This window comes from Aethalodelphis obliquidens, unplaced genomic scaffold (genome assembly GCF_003676395.1).
Source record: "Aethalodelphis obliquidens isolate GAN/ISIS:26980383/991018 unplaced genomic scaffold, ASM367639v1 scaffold4, whole genome shotgun sequence".
Taxonomy (NCBI): Eukaryota; Metazoa; Chordata; class Mammalia; order Artiodactyla; family Delphinidae; genus Aethalodelphis; species Aethalodelphis obliquidens.
Window position 1 is genome coordinate 81,318,668 of NW_020837948.1, and position 20,009 is coordinate 81,338,676.

General features: G+C 38.6%; 2 protein-coding genes across 8 annotated transcripts in view; both read left to right on the top strand.

Moving 5' to 3' along the window:
- PAIP1 (poly(A) binding protein interacting protein 1) overlaps window positions 1-2,198 on the top strand; it is a 29,568-nt gene extending 27,370 nt beyond the window's left edge. For 3 of the 4 annotated variants that reach the window (XM_027101158.1, XM_027101156.1, XM_027101157.1), the window contains one exon: window positions 996-1,903. In XM_027101158.1, coding sequence (XP_026956959.1) covers window positions 996-1,089 — 94 coding nt within the window. In that variant the 3' untranslated portion in view covers window positions 1,090-1,903. Of the gene's footprint in view, window positions 1-995 lie in introns of all 4 variants that reach the window. The other variant, XM_027101155.1, reaches the window with a different exon arrangement.
- Window positions 2,199-6,838: 4,640 nt separating this feature from the next.
- Window positions 6,839-20,009, top strand: part of CUNH5orf34 (chromosome unknown C5orf34 homolog) — a 31,278-nt gene continuing 18,107 nt past the window's right edge. For 3 of the 4 annotated variants that reach the window (XR_003431707.1, XM_027101159.1, XM_027101161.1), the window contains exons 1-6: window positions 6,839-7,188; window positions 10,703-10,936; window positions 11,089-11,178; window positions 13,507-14,150; window positions 16,238-16,339; window positions 19,835-19,958. Coding sequence is in view for 3 of the 4 variants with exons in the window: in XM_027101159.1 (XP_026956960.1) it covers window positions 10,742-10,936; window positions 11,089-11,178; window positions 13,507-14,150; window positions 16,238-16,339; window positions 19,835-19,958 (1,155 nt within the window). In the remaining variant the exon portion in view is untranslated. The remainder of the gene's footprint in view (window positions 7,189-10,702; window positions 10,937-11,088; window positions 11,179-13,506; window positions 14,151-16,237; window positions 16,340-19,834; window positions 19,959-20,009) is intronic. The other variant, XM_027101160.1, reaches the window with a different exon arrangement.

Consider the following 20,009-nt stretch of genomic DNA (forward strand, 5'->3'; position numbering starts at 1 on the left):
CCTAAGACTTTAAATAAGTAACTAATGCTGTAAGATCTTGGGTAAGTTCTGTGCCTGTTTCTCCATCTATTAAATAGGAATAGTAGACCCCTCCTTGAGTTTTTTTGAGAACTAAATGAGATACATAAATACTGAGACAGCCCCCTGGCACATAGTAAAAGGCTCAAAGCTTAGCTGTTAAACGATTAAAATTAAAACATAGATAATTATATAAAAATGTTTGGACTGATAGACATATATAAATTATAGTCCTGTTCTCATCTCTCAATCTTCATCTGCCATTCTTTGTAATAAAATAAACTTTTACTGTATTACTCATTTATCGTTAGACCGTACTGCATTTTGTATATGGAAGGACCAAGAACTTACGAGGTTTAGTTCCAGTTCTGTTAACAATTCATGTGAATTGGGACATGCTACTTGGATTCTCCTCTTCATAAGTGGAGGGTGGAAATAAATTAAGTCTGTGGCTTCAGTTTTTCTTATCCCATCTCATGTGTTGTAGGTTTAAAAAAAAAAAATGAACCACCTTTATTCTGTCTCTAAGTAGTAACATTTTAATTATAAGTCAGTGTAAGATTTTCTAATGTTAACATACTTTTATGTACTAGTTTAATAGAAAAAAATACAGGGATGTGCTTCCAAGCACAATTAGGAAGGTTCAGCCCTGCCGAGAGTATACTACTGGAAATTAAAGTTGCCCTTGGCATTGAATTTCAGGTTATCCTCTAAAGTTTTGTTTGGTAAGCATTATATTCTCTTTGCCCTAATGAACTTGTGGCATTTCAACATATGGCCTTGTACTAGAAATGGGAGAGGAAGAAGGAGAAAGACCCATCAGCAATTGGTAGGATTGGCAAGATAGTTTTGTCACATGTTGGTAGAAAGGGTCATGGGGGGGGGTGAGGAGACACATATTTACTTTCATGGCGTAGTATCTTAGACATTTTCTGAATTAAAAAACATTAAACTTGTCATATATGCTTCTTTCACAGATACTTGGATGATATTGATGATGAGATGGACCCAGAGATAGAAGAAGCTTATGAAAAGTTTTGTTTGGAATCAGAGCGTAAGCGAAAACAGTAAAATTAAATTTCAGCATATCAATTTTATAAAGCAGTTTAGGTTATGGTGATTTAGCAGAACACAGGAAAGCAAGAAAATTTGTCACACTTATACCAAATTAAGGATGTTGAGTTATGTTACTAATGTATGCAACTTTAATTTTGTTTAACACTCTCTGCCAAAATAAACTTTATTCCCTATAACTTAAAATGTGTATATATATATAATAGTTTATTATGTACAGTTAATTCCACTGTTTTGGCTGCAATAAAATCGATTTTGAAAAAAATGAAAAATGTCGAAAGTAAATTTTGCTAGCTGGTTAGAAGCTTATCCTTTAAATTCTGCTTTCCTTGAGGGAAAAATTCTTAGCCTGGAAATACATATTACTGCAAAATGTAGCATCCTTTTTTAGATATGAGTATTATAGCTTTCACTTAGTTTTACATTTAGTGTCTCAATGAATTGAGTTTCAAATATGAATCAGAATCATGAATATCTTTAGCACTGAAGTCTTAGAATATATCATTAACAACTGATTCACATATCCAGATGCTATTTGAGACCAAGGGCTTTTAAAATGGCTTAAAAAAAAAAGACTAAGAACTCCCAACTAAAACAACCAAGATTCTTCACTGAGGATTTACTGCAATTCTAGAATTGGTTTTTTTCACCTAACCTCACTACCCTAAAGCCTGGAACATTATTCTGCTTTATTTATATGACTTTCTCATTTTTGTTTTATAGCATGAGTTGCATTGACTTTTTTACTAGAGAATTTTACTAGATCTTTGTCACTCAAGTTTTCATCTGCTTTATAATTGCTATACCTTGAGAATCACTTTTCTAATACTTTTATTACTATAATGTGGTACCACCTCAGCCCTACCTAATTAATATTTTTACCAATGTCAAAAATCTTTTTCCAACTAACTAAAAGTAAAACTTAATGTACAAAAGGATTGCTTGTAAATATGCATGTAAATAGTTCTGTTAATAACCCACTGTTTTACATTTGGTACATCTGTGTCTGCCTATACAATCAGCTTTCTCACTTTTCTGCTTGTTTGTTTGGTCTGGATTAAAATTAGACTTTAAAAATAAAATTTAAATAGTTTTGTTTCCTCTAAGTTTTTGGAGTGGTATCCTGGTATTTTAAAGAGTTTCTGTTGAACTTTTTTACATGACATCATAAAGTTCAGATTTGAAATCAGAGAAACTATACTAGGATAGAAGATATTCTTTGAACAAGAGTTTCAATAACATATACATCTACTCAGAAAAAAAACAGCAATTATAAAACATTAAAATTCTTTAGTGTCCTTATTATAAAAGAGAAATATGTATGTAATTGGGGCTTTTGGAAATTGTAATAGTCAGAATTCTTTTTTTCAGGCTCCTAACATGGTGGCTAGTACTTTAATCTGCAGTTCTCTAAAGATTGTGCTCACTGTAAGTCTGAGGGATAGGGGGAAGCGGGTGTAGGGAAGGGGCCCGACATTAGACTGGGGCCAAGAATATGCTAACTGAATATACTTTAAACTTTGCCCAGTCGCTCTGTGCATAACCACCCAGTTTATCTGCTAGCTCACTGTCACCAACTACTGCTGTACTCAAAACAGCTACCAACAGGATCAGTATGTTCCGATTACTAGTGCTACTTAAGTAACCACCCAAACTTAGTGTCTTCAAACAATAAGCGTTTTATTATGCTCATGCTTCTGTGGCTCAGGAATTTGGACAGGGTACAATAGGGGTGGCTTTTCTCTATCCTGCAGTGTTTTGAGGCCTCGGCTGGGAAAACTAAGGACGAGGGGTGGCTTCAACAGCTGGAAGCTCTAATCATCTGGAGTCGTCTTGACTCACATTGATGACCGGGCTGAGATGACTTGAAGCCATCACTCGACCAGACCCACCTACACAAGGCCTGTCCACATGGCTTGGGCTTCTTGCAACATGGCAGCTGGGTGTTGAGGGGCCATTGCAAAAGACCTGGAAGAAGCTGCCTTGGAAGCTGCGTGCAGCATTACTTCTGCTGCAGTGTCTTGGTTCTAAGTGAGACGCTTGCTATAAAGCTGTATCAGATAGAAGGCCTTCAAAGAATGTGTGGACATGCTTTAAAGCTGCAACAGTACATACTGAAAGGAAGAGTTGGCCGTGTGCCACGATAGTTGGCCTTTAGGATTGCCATATCTTCAACAGAAATATGGATCAGTAAGTCTTTTGTAACAGGGACTATTAGTACAAATCTTCAATGAGCAAGGACACAAAGGTGCCAGTGAATGTTAGTCTTGTGTCTGGTAACAAAGTGCAAATATTAGTCTGAACCTGGCAGTTGTGTCATCAACTCAGATCCTCTGTATTGCCAGTGCTCTTCAGCCAAAGACTATCAGGACCATACCTGTACCTGAATGTGCTGGGTTTAGCACTTGTTGTCGTGAGGCAGAATTTACAGCATGGGGAACTGTGGGGTATGTCAGTAAGAGGGTGTTCAAAAGAACTTATAGGATTTGGGCTTTGGTTGGATAATTTGGGAGAGGGCCTAAGAAACCGGAGGTACACTAGCTTAGATGCTGTCAGAAAGCAGGGGCAATTCTATGATTAGGTATTTCATTCAATCTTACCTGTAGGGAGGACAGTAGAGTATGGATTAAGTTGTAATTTGTTTAATAAAAAAAATCGTCACATTTATCGAGAGAGGATGCTTGGTGTAAAAGAGTAAAAACCTGTCCAGGACTGAAGGACTGAAAATTAGCTCGTACTGAAAAAGAAGGAAGTAGCCCTGCCTATTAATCAGTCTGGGAGGACAGACACAGGTAAAGCCAGCTGCAAATTTAACAGGAAACATTTTTCCCCAAGGCCATGACCACCTCTTTGTGTGACCGCTGCTCTGTTAACAATGATGTCTCCAGACCTGCTTTGCTATCCTCTCCCATCTTTTACTGGGGATACCCAATTGCTAAACTGCATTCACCTCATGATAACAGCCAGTCCCTCAGTTAAACCCTGCTTCTAATCCTGTGCAGAAACAGCATCCAACCAGGAAGTGGTCTCTCTTCCCTTAGAGCTTCCTCAGAATTCTTCAGCAGGAACCCAAACCTTACAACAATGACGCCCTCCTCCCCCTGTGGAGAGCACCATTTGTGTTTCCTCTGAAGTGTGCTTCCTTCCTTACATGTCAAATATTTTGTCAGACTACAGGCTTGAGCCTGGTGGTCTTTGGCTGACTAGACTTTAGCAGATGTAAATAATTTAAGGTCATGTATGCTACTGCTGTATTGTGTAAGCCTAGCAATGCCAGCCCTGGACGAACTGGACACTGCTGCTGCATCCAAGCATCTGGAGGTCATGTTTCTGGTAGGTTTGTACTGCTATAAATTCATAGTCACCACCTTCATTTAGGCTGTCAGTGCTGCCTGTAATCTTACTATTTCTTCATTCTCTTGTTTAATTCAAACCCTCTCTACTCTGCTTGCCCCTTTATTCCCTAAAGACTTGCTTCACTGGAAAAAAAAAAAAGCCACCAGACAAATGTATACAAATGCATCTGCATGTACTTCATTCCTCCTCTTCCTGTATAAGAAGTATCCCTTCACCTATTAAAAACCAGTTATTCAACATGTGCTTGAATCCCATGCCCTCTCACTCTCATGAACTCTATATAGTTACTTGGTCTGTAATTTTTTTAAAAATCTTTCTGCATCGGCCCTTTGCATGAGCTGTTGACCATGCCATTCCTCTCATCAAAAGAAATCTGGCCCTTACATTTCTCTCCAATTACAGTCCTATCTTTGGTTCCTAGTCAGACTTCTCAAGTGTTTTCCCTTTTTTTTTCCATTTCCTTACCCATTTGCTCTTCAAACCCACTATAGCTTCTGCCACCACTATATACAACAGACCTCATTAGTCAATAATGACGTCCATGTCATTAAGTTGAATAAAGACTTCATTCTTTAGGTTGTTCTCTAGGCAAGACACCAAAATTGAATACACCCAGGCATCTAGAATACAATAGCTTGCTTTCTAGCTTTTGTGCTGTTTCTCAGTGTTTGGGGGGATTCTTTTCCCTTACCTAATCTGTAAGAACTGGTGTTCCTCAAAGCTCAGTCCTAAGCATTCTTTTCTCATGTCACAATATCCTTGGACTATTTCATCTTCTGAAGCTTCAGTTAGCATCTATCACCATTGACCTCCATATTTATTTCTAATCTCCTGATTCTAGACCTTTACTAACTTGTTTCCACTGGGAGGTCTCACAAAATTTGTCATACTATTCCTTAAATTTACTCTTCTTACATTCCCCCCTCGTTGATCGCACTGACACCTACTCACTTTCCCCAATCAGAAACCCCTGGAATTGTTTTTAACTCCTACTCTTAAATCATCCCCAAGACCAAAGAGTTGATCTCCTGAATATTTCTTGGAGCTATGCTCTCCATTCTCACTGTCCAGTCTTGAGTCTGAACTGCCGTCATCTCTCCTTTTGCTCTTTCAAAAGCCTTTTACTGGGCTCCACACGTCTGTTCTCATATCCTACAATCCACTCTCTATTCAGCAGTTCCAGGAATTTTTCTAAAGTACAAAAAGCACCACAAAACCCCTCTGTAGTAGACAGAATTTATATATAGGAGGTTTTTATACACTGGAGGGGGAAAAGGTGGGAGTTGGATAGGACCTAAGTTAGCACTGTGTAATAAAACTGATGTTACAGATCAATGAAAACATGGCTGTCTGAGGATGCCCTTATTACACTTTACATAAGATTGAGGTCAATTTGCATATCAGACTTTTAAAAATGGAGATGAATTTAAGGAGCTATACTTCAATCCCTTAGTGCTGCCACCTTTTGCTTAAAGCCCTTGTAATAGTTTACCACTGCTATTAAGATAAAGTCCATAATTCATAAATCTGTACTACCTACCTCTATAGCCCAATTTCAGGCTTCTCTCCCCTAGGAAGAGCCTCTCTCTTCTCTTTAATCATTCTTAAACCAAACTGGCTTTTTTTTTCAGCCCTTTTAAGGGGCCAGATCTTTCTTTGGGCCTCAAAGCCTTAACACAAGGCTGTTACCTCTGCTTGAAACACTTTCCCCCTCTACTTGGCTAACACCTACTTAGCCTTTGGATTTCAGTGAAAATATTTCTTCAGTCTAGGTTAGGTCTGCCCACTACATACTCCCACAGACCTCTGTATTTTATCTTAGGAACACTTATCACAACTGTGATCAAATTATTGTCCAGTCGTTTCTTTCCAGTTGATCTCTAGCCCCCATCCTCAACCCTGGGTCTCATTCGCTGCTTTATCCCCAGCACGCCCAGCACGTAAAAGGCTCTCCATAAATACTTGTTTTAATGGAAATAAATAAATATAGCAGACGCGTCCACTCGCCATTGTAGAAAAAGATTTAAAAGGTGCAGAGAAACTGTTGAAAGTCATTTTCTGATACCAAACTAGGAAAAGAAGGTCTCTATCTTTGCCCAATTTTTTTAACAGGTTTATTGACGTATAATTGCTTAGATTATTTAAATAACCATTACTCCACTAAATTATACCTCTGTAGCTATCTCGGATAGACCATCAGAATGCAAGTCCCAACCAGGTTTGAAACAACCAGGTCAGACCAGCTCCTTGTGGGGTACCGGAAGTAAAAACCGGAGAGGAGCGGACCAGCTTCCGGACTGGGAGCCCCCGCCTCCCCTACTTCCGGTCCCGTCCCCCGATGCGAGCGGAGGGCGGGGTCAGGTCGGGACTTCCGGTCTTCATTTGTAAAGTGGGGCGGCTTTTCTAGGATGCGGGAAGGTTTGAATCGCAGCTGTTTGCCTTCGCTTCCTCTCCGGGGTCAGAGCTGTCGATGCTGCTGCCGCTGCTCCTCCTCTCCTCTGACTCGACGAAAGACCGCCAAATACTCTCCCTGTGGCCTTATTCCTCTCGGTTATGATTGTTTTCTTTCATCGAGAAACATAACTTGCTGGTAATTTGTTAAACTCAAAACAAATTCCTCGAGAAGCAGTCGTGGGCGGGCGCAGACGTTTCTACTCCGACCATTTTGGCAAATTAAAAGCACAAGGGCCGTTGATTGTCCTCATTTCCACGACTTTTCAGCTCAGAACTGCTTGCTGTGTGAGTTTAAGATGTTGGTTGTTGTTTTGATGAGGCTTTTTCTGTAACTAGATAGCGCATTTTGAAAAATGAGGTTCCCGTTTATGTCAAGAACAAACTTGTGGCTTTTTGATCGTTAAATGTACTCGGACGTAATGTGCTGGGTAGTGAAAACACAAACAGAAATAAGACAGTAGAGATGACGCTGGAAATTTAGGTTGGAGCTGGATTATTTTTTTTATGATGCCAGGAACTTTAGACATTTCTACTGTTTCTTGTGTATGCTTGATTATTTAAATAATCTAAACAACAATTATACCCCAATGAGCTGTTAAAAAAAAAAGAAAACTTGGCTAAAGATAAAGACCTTTTTCCAGTTGTTATCAGAAAATATGTTTTCCAACTGTGTATCTGCACTTGTTTTTTTCAGAAATAGCAAGTTGATATCATGCATATATATGATACGTATAGCTGCAATATAAATATATTTATTGCTATGAATATTTATTGCCGTTTAACAAGTATGTAGACAAGTGATGTAAAGCGGTTGGTATGGTCGGGTTGTGGAAAGTTACTTGTGAGGGCAGTGCTGGAAATGGATTGGAGAGGGGAAAAATTGGAAAAAGGTCCCAGACAGTCTACAGGAATGGAGGGGAAAGTTGAGGCCTGAAATAGGAAAAGGAGGAGCCAGATTTATGGGGGAGACTGACAAAATCAACAGGACTTCTTACTTGGATGTAAAGGGAAACACTGAGAAATCAAATATTGCTAACATTGAGATGCCATTAACTCAAATTGCAAATTCAGGAGGAGCAAGAATTTTAAAATTCACTTATATATTCTTATATATTACTTATATATTTATCATTTAAAAAAATTTATTGCACCCTTATTATTGGCCAAGTATTGTTTTAGGTGCCAGGGATAGAACTGTGAATAAGAGAGATGAGGGCCCTGCTCTGATTGAGTTTATGTCCTAGTGGGAAAAGACTAAAAGCAAGTAAATAAATAGAACAGTTTTGATAGTAATAGATATTATGAAGAAAAACGATGAAATGGTTAAAAAGTGATTGGGAGATGGTTGGGAACAACTTTAACTGGTCAAGTTAGGCCTTTGAGGAAGTTAGATATTTGTGCTGAGATATTAACGGTGCCAAAGAACCAGCGATGTGATGAGCCAGGGAAAGGACATGCTAGGCGGAAGGAACAGTGCAAAGGTTCTGACATGTGATACAGCTTTCTTAAAAAAACATTAAAAAGGCCAACGTAGCTAAGTTGTCCTGAAAAAGGAGGAGAGGGTTAGGAGATGACATTGGAGAGGTAGAAGATGACATTGGAGAGGTAGATGGGGGCAGGTTGTATGGCTTTTATAGGCTGTGGTTAAGAATTTGAGTTTGGGGCTTCCCTGGTGGTGCAGTGGTTAAGAATCCACCTGCCAATGCAGGGGACACGGGTTTGAGCCCTGGTTCGGGAAGATCCCACATGCCAAGGAGCAACTAAGCCCATGCACCGCAACTATTGAGCCTGTGCTCTAGAGCCCGTGAGCCGCAATTACTGAGCCGGTGTGCCACAACTGAAGCCCGCGTGCCTAGAGCCTGTGCTCCGCAACAAGAGAAGCCACCGCAACGAGAAGCCTACGCACCACAACGAAGAGTAACCCCCACTCGCTGCAACTAGAGAGAGCCCGTGCACAGCAAAGAAGACCCAATGCAGCCAAAAATAAATAAATAAAATAAATTAATTTAAAAAAATTATTCAGGTTTTGTCTAAGTGCAAATGTTGGGTTGTAAGTCAAGAAGGGTTAGATCTCATTTTTATTTTAAAAGGTCCCTCTAGCTACCATTTGTAGACTGGCCTCCGGGGGTTGAGTGAAAGTGAATTAGGGGGTATTACTGAAGTCTGCTTTTGGTGGGAGTGATTAAGTTCCATTTTAGTCATGTGGAGTTTGATGTATCTGTGGAACAGGGACATGAAGAGAGGTCCTGCAGGCAACTGGAAGCTCTGGAGAGAGGTCAGGTAGATTTGGAAGTTCTCTAGAGAAAGAAAATGATTAAAGTTGTGTGAATTTCCTCAGGAGAGATCATTTAATATTGGTTTAATATTTACTTATATGCTGACATATTCTGCAAAAGATTATAGGCTATATCATATGTAGCTAATTATATACATTGAAAAGGGGTAAGCTTTTTTTTAAAAAGCAAGGGTGGGCATAAAAGCAACATGAGTGTATCTAGTAAGAAGAGATGAAATGGGGACTAACTAAGGTCAGGTGCTGATGAATCCTTGATTTGAGAGAATGGTGAAGAAAAGGAATGATTAAACTAAAAAGAGCAATAGATATAGAGGGGGTGGTGGAGGAGGGACCATGGTGCACCCCCACCCTTTTTTAAAAAAAATAAGAGGCAGAGGAAGAGGAAGTTTGGTGCAAGAGAAGATAGACAACATTGTCACACGTTGACCAGTTTAGTAGGGTGAAGACTGAAGTCATTGGGTATAGGAAGATACTGGTAACCGTTGTGAAACAATTTCAGTAGAGAGGTGGAGGAGAAAGCTGGATTGCAATTCATCGAAGATTGTTGGGAGAGAAAGCTGACACTGAGTGGATACTATACCTGAGAAGTTTATTGGTAGGAAATAGAGGTAAACTGGGGAAAGTGGTATCCATGGAAAGTTTTTTTTTTTCTGACAGGTGAAACTTTATCACCTGAGTAACAGAAGGAGATGATGTCCTAGAAGGGGATGGAGTTAGTTTTAGAAAGAATCATAAAATTTACTGAGCTCCTACAAGGCAACATTCACACTACTGGCACTGTCATACATGTTGTCTCATTTAATCCTCACAACGATCCTGTTACCCCCATTTTACAAATAAGGAAACAACCAACCCAGCCAACCTGTGGTTTATAGCTATGAGCTAGTGGAGTTGGAACCCAGCCCTCCATTCCCCTTCCGTCACACCTATATGGAAAGCGTAAGTGAAAATACAGAGACATTTCAGAGGTAAAGAAGAGGAAATTGAATTCAATGAAATAAGGATGAATCTAAGACACTAGCTGGTTAATTAGCTTTCTGAGTCGTGACATGGATCTACTTCCTTAATGCCAGGCTGGGGGCAAGAATCCAGGTGTTCTTTTCCCTTAGGCCTAATAGTTACTTTTGGCCTGCCTTTTACACGTCCTACAAATGATTTGCTGTATTCTTTTTGCAAAGATGGAATTTGCTTGTTATTTGAAATGAGATACTGAGCATACAATTTTCAGAAGTTAAACTTCAGAAGTAAAGCTACTAAAATGATAAGGGCATTTATAACTTGGTGGGCCATCTCCCTCTCAGTTATCTTCCACATTGAAGTAGAGCCCTTGGGGTTAATGAAGGCATTCAGATCACATAAGCGTGTATAGCAAGATAATCACTTTTCATTCAACAAAAGTAAATGCAATGGCAATTTTGTGTTTTGCTTATGTTCACTTATTTTGATAGAACTTTTGTACATGAAGAGAACTATTTGGTGCTACTGTATCTCTTATTTCCTCAGCCTTTGCCTTGGAAGGACATTTTAGCCATAGTCACAATAATGGCGGCTGAAGTGCAAATAGTACTTTATGAAGATGACTCAGTGGAGGTACAATATGTTGATGGTTCCAGATTGCAGCTTTCTCCCTGTGGCTCTGAATTTTTATTTGAAAAAGCACCTCCTATTTCAGCACATCCTTTACAACAACCAGAAAGAATTCGCCAAAGGACACACTTTGTTATTAGCACGTACCGAGTAAGTAAAGATGACAAAAAAACTACTCTTTTTAATACTAAAATATTGTTGAGGTGGCCAGAATATGGAAAGTAGTTAGTATTCCAGATTACTGTCATTCTAAATTGATTTTCAAATCATTTTTTTAAATTACTTTGTATTTCTTTTTGTAGGAGCAGCTACAGCGAGCCCTAGATTTCCGTAACTCCTTTGCTACTTGCCCTTTTTTATCTGAAAGCATCATACCTTCTGAAAGGAAAATGGTAATATTTTTTAAACTTCATTTTTAAAACAAATATTTGAGGACAAGTAATTACAAACAGGTAGTTTAATATTTAGTCTTTTTCTTCATGACACTTTGAGCATAGACATGTTGCTATAGAACACATAGGCCTATATATTTCCACAGACTAGGGTGTTTTGATATTTTGTACATTGAGACACAGAAGTTATATAGTTTCTCTCTCTGCCTTTTTTTTTCCTTTAACATCTTTATTGGAGTATAATTGCTTTACAATGTTGTGTTAGTTTCTGCTGTATAACAAAGTGAATCAGCTATACATATACATATATCCCCATATCCCCTCCCTCTTGCGTCTCCCTACCACCCTCCCTATCCTACCGCTCTAGGTGATCACAGAGCACCGAGCTGATCTCCCTGTGCTAGGCAGCTGCTCCCCACTAGCTATCTATTTTACATTTGGTAGTGTATATATGTCCATGCCACTCTTTCACTTCGTCCCAGCTTACCCTTCCCCCTCCCTGCGTCCTCAAGTCCATTCTCTATGTCTGCATCTTTATTCCTGTCCTGCCCTAGGTTCTTCAGAACCATTTATATGTGTTAGCATATATATGTGTTAGATTCCATATATATTCCATATATATGTGTTAGCATACGGTATTTGTTTTTCTCTTTCTGACTTCACTCTGTATGACCGACTCTAGGTCCATCCACCCCACTACAAATAACTCAATTTCGTTTCTTTTTATGGCTGAGTAATATTCCATTGTATATATGTACCACATCTTCTTTATCCATTCGTCTGTCGATGGACACTTAGGTTGCTTCCATGTGCTGGCTATTGTAAATAGTGCTGCCATGAACCTTGGGGTACATGACTCTTTTTTTCTTTTTTTTTTTTAATTTATTTTCTTTTTGGCTGCATTGGGTCTTTGTTGCTGAGCGCGGACATTCTCTAGTTGTGGCGAGTGGGGGCTATTCTTTGTTGCGGTGCACAGGCTTCTCATTGCAGTGGCTTCTCTTGTTGCAGAGCATGGGCTCTAGGCGCATGGGCTTCAGTAGTTGTGGCACGTGGGCTCAGTAGTTGTGGTTTACGGGCTCTAGAGCACAAGCTCAGTAGTTGTGGCGCATGGGCTTAGTTGCTCCGCGGCATGTGGGATCTTTCCAGACCAGGGCTCGAACCCGTGTTCCCTGCGTTGGCAGGTGGATTCTTAACCACTGCGCCACCTGGGAAGCCCTGTGCCACACTTTAGATTCCACATATATGTGATATCATATGGTATTTGTCTTTCCCTTTCTGACTTACTTCACTTAGAACAGTAATCTCTAGTTGTATCCATGTTGCTGCAAATGGTATGAATACTTCCCTTAATTTTAGCACACTAACATCTGTACACATAGATAGCACTGTAAATTTACCAGGCTTTCTTGACAGTAGTTTTCGTAAATCTAAGGTTTTATATAAATGGAAGGTGAAATGTGTAAATTGGCAAAAGCTTAACTGATTAAAAGACTGTTATGTGACACTTGCCATTTTTATCTTATATGAAAAGATGCAACAGGCACTGTTACCTGTTATGAATCTGTTTGCTGTTGGTCCAGATCAGTTTACCTTTGAGTAATTCGGTTTTTTTAAATGTTACCCTTTAAGGCACCCAGAATTTAGTGTGTGCTGTACCGGGTGCTATGTAGGACGAGTACCTTATACATGTTATCCTGTTTAGTCCATGTGATAATCCTTTGAGGTAGCATTTCCCGAATGCTGTTCAATAATTTCAGTACCATTTATTAAATATGTAGTTCTCCCTTTCCCCCCTTGTTTTGAAAAACTTATGTTATCGTATGTAACATTTTGAGATACGGTTGAGTCTGTTTCTGTGTTCTCTAAATCGTTCTGTCAGTGATTGTTATGCTGGTTCCATACCATTTAGGTTATGATTGCTTTTCATACAGTAGTGCTGGTCTTCCCTCATTTATATTCTTTTTCAGAGTAGACTTTTGGAGAGGGGCTGCAAATCTATTTATCTCTGATGCAGTGTACACTTTAAATCAAAATACGTTTAACATTAAATATAACCAAGATGATTTTTCTTTTCTGTCCTTTTTGTCAGAGTGTGTGTGTGTGTGTGTGTGTGTGTGTGTGTGTTTTATGTCTACTTTTCTAAGAAATAATCTTAACAATATCAAGTGCTCTCTGGAAAACCATATATAGGCTGACATTTTTCATTCTTTCTAGATAGTAGAACACAAAACTTTAAGAGCTTTCTTAAGTAATATGTAAGTATCAAATGTATGGAAAAAATTGGACTGTTAACAGAAAATACCATCCCTTTTTCTCCCCTCAACTCAGCGTATCTTCACTGACATCTCAGAAGTAAGATGGCCCGATCTTGATACTGATGGTGGCATGATATGTATGCAGAGTGGCACCGTGAAGATATCATCTTTAGATGGTCACGCATACCTTTGCCTGCCCAAATCTCAGCATGAATTTACAGTACATTTTTTGTGTAAAGTAAGCCAGAAGCCAGACTCATCTATAGTACTGTCAGAAAAAAATAATAAAGCCAAAAAGGACAAACTAGTTGAAAAAGCTGGCAAAATCTGTACATATGGAAGTTTTTCAGGACAGAGACTGAAGAATAAAGAAAATGAACTTTATTATCAGATCACGAAATCCAAAGAACCTTTAGAGAAGAGTTGTGTAAATGGAACTGAAGGGAGGGAGGCACTGTCTTCACCTGGGACAAAAGGCACGTGTGTATACACGTGGGTAAAGCAGTGCTGGTCAGTGGCCTCCTGTCCGGAGGAATGGGAATATCCTTTGTCTTTAGCACTTCGTTTTCATAATAAAATCAGCAATATGTCTGGAACTGATGCAGATATCACCCAGAAGAGAATTTTAACTTTTGACATTTCTGAGGAAAGAGGAAAAGAAGTTTCTGTTCTTCCCAGGGCCCTGTTACTAAGCTGTCCTGTCCCACACCTGCACAGGTAATGGAAGAATGACTTATTTGTCCTAATGCTTTTGTCAGAACCAGACCTACCTAAGGATCATTTTTCTTTCGGAATCATCTGATACCATTCATAAGGAAAGTTCAGTTGATCTAAAACTTTGCTTGTAACGGATAGTAAATAATGTCCCCAGCTAATGTGTTGCTTATATTTCTTACTTCACATCCATGCATTGGATGTTGGTGGAAGGCTGACTACACTGGGTACTTTGTTAAGCATGGAGACTGTAGAGATGAAGAGTCCCTGCTTTCTAGGAGCTTAGAGTCTAGTAAGGGTCACTATCACTGAAAAGATTATTAAAGTGTGGTAAGTGACGGCACAGAGCTCTGTGGGAGCGAGCCCTGGGAAGCATCCGCTGCTGCTCAGTGGAACCTGTTAGTTCTGTTGCTGGAGCATGGACCTGACGTGTGTGATCATGGGTTCTTTCTTTCATACATAGCCTCAGAGGACACCCTTGTCTTTGGTTAACTGACTGTAAATGTGTCCATCTTCAACAGGGATAAACATGGAGAGGCTTCTGGCTGGCTAGGTACAGACCTTTTACCTTGACTAAGAAATGAATAGCCTAATGGTTATAGATTTGTAACATGAACTCTGCATAAGTAGTGTAGTAATAATGATAATAGCTAACACAGAGCACTTACTTTGTGCCAGGCATGGTTATACTTTACCTATTTTGTCCTCATAGTAACCCTATGAGGTAGGTACTATTATCAACCCCATTTTGTAGAGGAACTTGAGACACAGAAATGTTGAATAACTCAAGCACAGTCTCACACCTAGTGCTTGTAGAATTGGGATATGATCCCAGGTAGTCTTCTGAGTACATATTTGTTATTGGAAACAAAAAATGGGAATGATTTTTAGCCTTGTCATGATTATGTAGTTAGAATTGGGAATTCCAGTATTATAAGTACACATCAAAAGAGATTTATGCTTCTAAATTAACAGTTTTTCAATAACTTGCCACTGGCCTTGATTGAAATCCATTATCCTTAGGCATGGCTTAACAGGCCTTCTGTTATATGGTCTTTTCGTGGGTCTGTAATCCTCACCACTCTTGCCCTTGCTTTCTCTACTCTTGCTAAACTGGACTTCTTGCGGTCCATAGAATTCTTGCCCAAGCTTTCTTTTACCATGGCACCTACTCTTTCCATGCCAGGAACACTCCTTTTATCTCTCTCAGCTCGCTAACTTATGCTCATTTTCAGGTCTTAGCATAAATAAGCCTTTCTTCCTTAGGGTCATTATTCTGAAGTCCCTAGATTGGATTAGGCTCTATACAATCCCATAGCATACAGTAATTCTCTTTTCTTTATGTTCAGTATCTACTACTTTATGTCCCTGCTAGATAGAATCTCCATTGAGGGCAGGGACCATGTCTGCTTTCTTGGGTGTCATATCCATAGTGTGTATTGCACAGTGCCTGGCTCACCATAGATATTTCAGTAAATATTTATTGTTTGAATCCTAAATTTTAAAGGTTAGTGAAACTTAATTTATGTATTTATGCTGAGATTCAATAATGAGATTATTAAAAATACTAAGAAAAATACATGGAAAAATAAGATTACAATTGACTCTTGGACAACACGGATTTGAACTGTGTGGGTCCACTTATACACAGGTTTTTTCAATAAATATAGTGCTGTATTTTTATTTTTCAGATCTTTAAATGAACTAAGTATGGGGGGAAAGTTTGTGTTCGATTAGAGATCACAATTTGGGGAATCAACAGAACTAGGGTTTGAGTGCTGATTTTATCCAAACTGTTTCAGCTTCCTGCCCTTGGGTGAGTCATTTATAAACTCCTTTGTTTTTGAGGCAGAGATAACAGTACTCGGTTTTCTACTGCACTGGGGTTAGTGCCCCCACCCCCCATGTTGTTCAAGGGTCAACTGTAGTTTTAAATTTCATTAATGCACTTTCATATTAATTTTTACTTTTCTTTGATCTAATGACTTAAGCAAGAAATAAATCTTACTACAGTAGCACTGTTCTGTTCACTTCTGAAGGTAATTATGTTAGGCAACCAGAATTAATAGCTTGTATTTTGTCCTTCGCAGGTGGGAGTTTTGTGATTCGCTTTCACAGAGACAGTTTGTTGAAGAAGAATATTCCTATCCTGAACTAGTGAAAGTGGTTTGGTACAAGGGTATTACCTATAGGTAAGGCACTTGTGTTGCATTTGGAGCTGTTTAGCAATGTCACAGAGGGTATAGGACTACCCTTGTGGATAGACTCCCCCGTGAGTACAGTTTTGCCTGGGGCCACCATTCTCCTGTGTTTGGCCCTGAGTTTTACAGATCTCTATGTGTACTAATAAAATTTAAATTAAATTAAATTTAAATTTAATTAAAACTGAATAAAATTTAATTAATAATTTTATTAGTCCACATAGATGTCTTGTGACTAATTCACATTAACCATATTCACAAGATTTTTGTGACAACTCCAAAGCCAATGAGGAATTAGTTTTGCTTGTGAATGAAATATTTTGCCAGTTATTTAGGATACCCCTTCTAAGCAATAGGGGATCTAGTCATCTGAATTAGTCACGTCAGAAGGATGCCTGTTGAGCATGGAATTAGAGGAGAAGTTAGCTAGCCTAGAAGAGATTTCAGCCACTATTCATGCCACAAATACTCACTGAATGTCTCCTCTGTGTCTGCACTATTCTATTGAACTATGCCTATTCCACCACAAAGTACACCTCGCTAGTGACTGGAATACTAGTGTTGGCTAGATTCAGAGTTTCACTTCTGTAAATAATGCTAGAAGAGATCTGTGAAATTTTTGTTCTTTGGGGTCTCCTTTTCCTGCATGAAAACCACCCCTTTCTCTTTTTTTTTTTGTTTGTTTTTATTTGTTACTTTTATTTAAAAAATTTTTTTATTGAAGTATAGTTGATTTACAATGTTGTGTTAGTTTCAGGTGTACAGCAAAGTGATTCAGTTATACGTATATATGTATGTGTGTGTATATATATATGTATGTGTGTGTGTATGTATATACATATATTCTTTTTCAGGTTCTTTTCCCTTAGAGATTATTACAAAATATTGAGTATAGTTCTCTGTGCTATACAGTAGGTCCCTGTTGGTTATCTATTTTTTATATAGTGGTGTGTATATGTTAATCCCAAACTCCCAGTTTATCCCTCCTGCCCTTTCCCCTTTGGTAACCACAAGTTTCTTTTCTATGTCTGTGGGTCTGTTTCCGTTTTACAAATAAGTTCATTTGTTTTGTTTTGTTTTGTTTTTTAAGATTCCACATGTAAGTGATATCATATGATACTTGTCTTTCTCTGTCTAGCTTACTTCACTTAGTATGATAATCTCTGGGTCCATCCATGTTGCTGCAAATGGCATTATTTCATTCTTTTTTAAGGCCAAGTGGTATTCCACTGTATATTATACCACATCTTCTTTATCCATTCATCTGTCAACGGACATTTAGGTTGCTACTGTGTCTTGGCTATTGTAAATAGTGCTGCTGTGAACATTGGGGTGCATGTATCTTTTCAAATTAGAGATTTTGTCTTTTCTGGATATGTACCCAGGAGTGGGACTGCTGGATCATATGGTAACTCTATTTTTAGTTTTTTAAGGAACCTCCATACTATTCTCCATAGTGGCTACACCAATTTACATTCCCACCAACAGTGTAGGAGGGTTCCCTTTTCTCCATATCCTCACCAACATTTGTTATTTGTGATCTTTTTGATGATGGCCATTCTGACTGGTGTGAGGCGATACCGCATTGTAGGGTTTTTTTTTGTTTGTTTTTTTTGCGGTACGCGGGCCTCTCACTGTTGTGGCCTCTCCCGTTGGCGGAGCACAGGCTCCGGACGCGCAGGTTCAGCGGCCATGGCTCACGGGCCCAGCCGCTCTGCGGCATGTGGGATCTTCCTGGACCAGGGCACGAACCCGTGTCCCCTGCATCGGCAGGCGTACTCTCAACCACTGCGCCACCAGGGAAGCACCCTCATTGTAGTTTTGATTTGTATTTCTCTAATAATTAGCAATGTTGAGCAGTTTTTCATGTGCCTGTTGGCCATCTGTATGTCTTCTTTGGAGAAATGTCTATTTAGATCTTCTGCCCATTTTTTAATTGGGTTGTTTGTTTTTTTGATATTGAGCTGTGTGAGCTGTTTATATATTTTGGAAATTAATCCCTGGTCAGTAGCATCATTTGCAGATATATTCTCCCAGTCCATAGGTTGACTTTTCGTTTTGTTTATGGTTTCCTTTGCTGTGCAAAAGCTTTTAAGTTTAATTAGGTTTAGAGAAACTTAGAGAAATTAAAGAAACAATTCCATTTACCATCACATCAAAAAGAATAAAATACCTAGGAATAAACCTACCTAAGGAGACAAAAGACCTGTACTCCGAAAACTGTAAGACACTGATGAAAGAAATTGAAGACGACACAAACAGATGGAAAGATATACCGTGTTCTTGGATTGGAAACATCGACATTGTTAGAATGACTATACTACCCAAGGCAATCTACAGATTCATTGCAATCCCTATCAAATTAGCAATGGCATTTTTCACAGAACTTGAACAAAAAATCTTAAAATTTGTATGGAGACACAAAAGACCCCAAATAGCCAAAGTAATCTTGAGAAAGAAAAATGGAGCTGGAAGAATCAGGCTCCCTGATTTCAGACTATACTCCAAAGCTACAGTAATCAAAGTAGTATGGTACTGGCACAAAAACAGACATATAGATCAATGGAATAGGATAGAAAGCGCAGAAATAAATCCACGCACCTCTGGTCAATTAATCTATGACAAAGGAGGCAAGACTATATAATGGAGAAAAGACAGTCTCTTCAATAAGTGGTGCTGGGAAAACTGGACAGCTACATGTAAAAGAATGAAATTAGAACATTCTCTAACACTATATACAAAAATAAACTCAAAATGGATTAAAGACTTAAATGTAAGACTGGAAACCATAAAACTCCTAGAGGAAAATATAGGCAGAACACTCCAAAGAGTGTTCACAAGATAAGTTGCAGTGATGTCTTTTTGGATCTGTCTCCTAGAGTAATGGAAATAAAAACAAAAATAAACAAATGAGACCTAAACCCACCCCCTTCTGACAATATGTTCTTCATATATGTTTCGATAAAATTGACTTGGCTTAAGTTTTTATAAATTATATACCCAATACCTTGACTGTACCTGGCTGCTCCAGGTACAGTCACCTTCTTTTAGGGGTGGTTCCTTTTACACATGGCTAACCTCATCATCAGGTATTGATTCTACTAGTTTCATTTTTACAGAATAAGATTATTTTTAGGCTCTGGAGTTGTCATATTTAACTCCTATGCAGTGGGCATTGCTTTGATGACTATAATGTACCAGCCACTGTGAGTGGCAGTGGGATACCAGGATGGTAAGACAAGATGCCTGACTTCTAGAAGTTGAGCTTAGTTGAAATAGATACATTAACCAATTCTGGGTGTTCTGTTTATTTTTTTCAAAAAAATTAATTTAGCTGGTTGATGTGCAGAGTATGAAATTATCCATTTTTTTTAGATAGGCAAAAAAAACCCTCATACTACCTTTTTTTTTTAATATGATTGCCATCATCTATATGTTAATCTCAATGAGAAAAATATTTTTTTAATGATTATTTCTTTTCCTTAGACTTACCCACAAAAATATGAACTCAATAGAGGTTTATCCTGGAGATGGATCTGTTTTCAAATCAGAAGGAGCTTATTTGGGAAACTATTTTATATATTATTCCATTCAAGAAGGATCAGAAGAGGTAAGTTGACAATGAGGTCTCAGCTCAAGAAGATTTTTGGTACATGGCTGT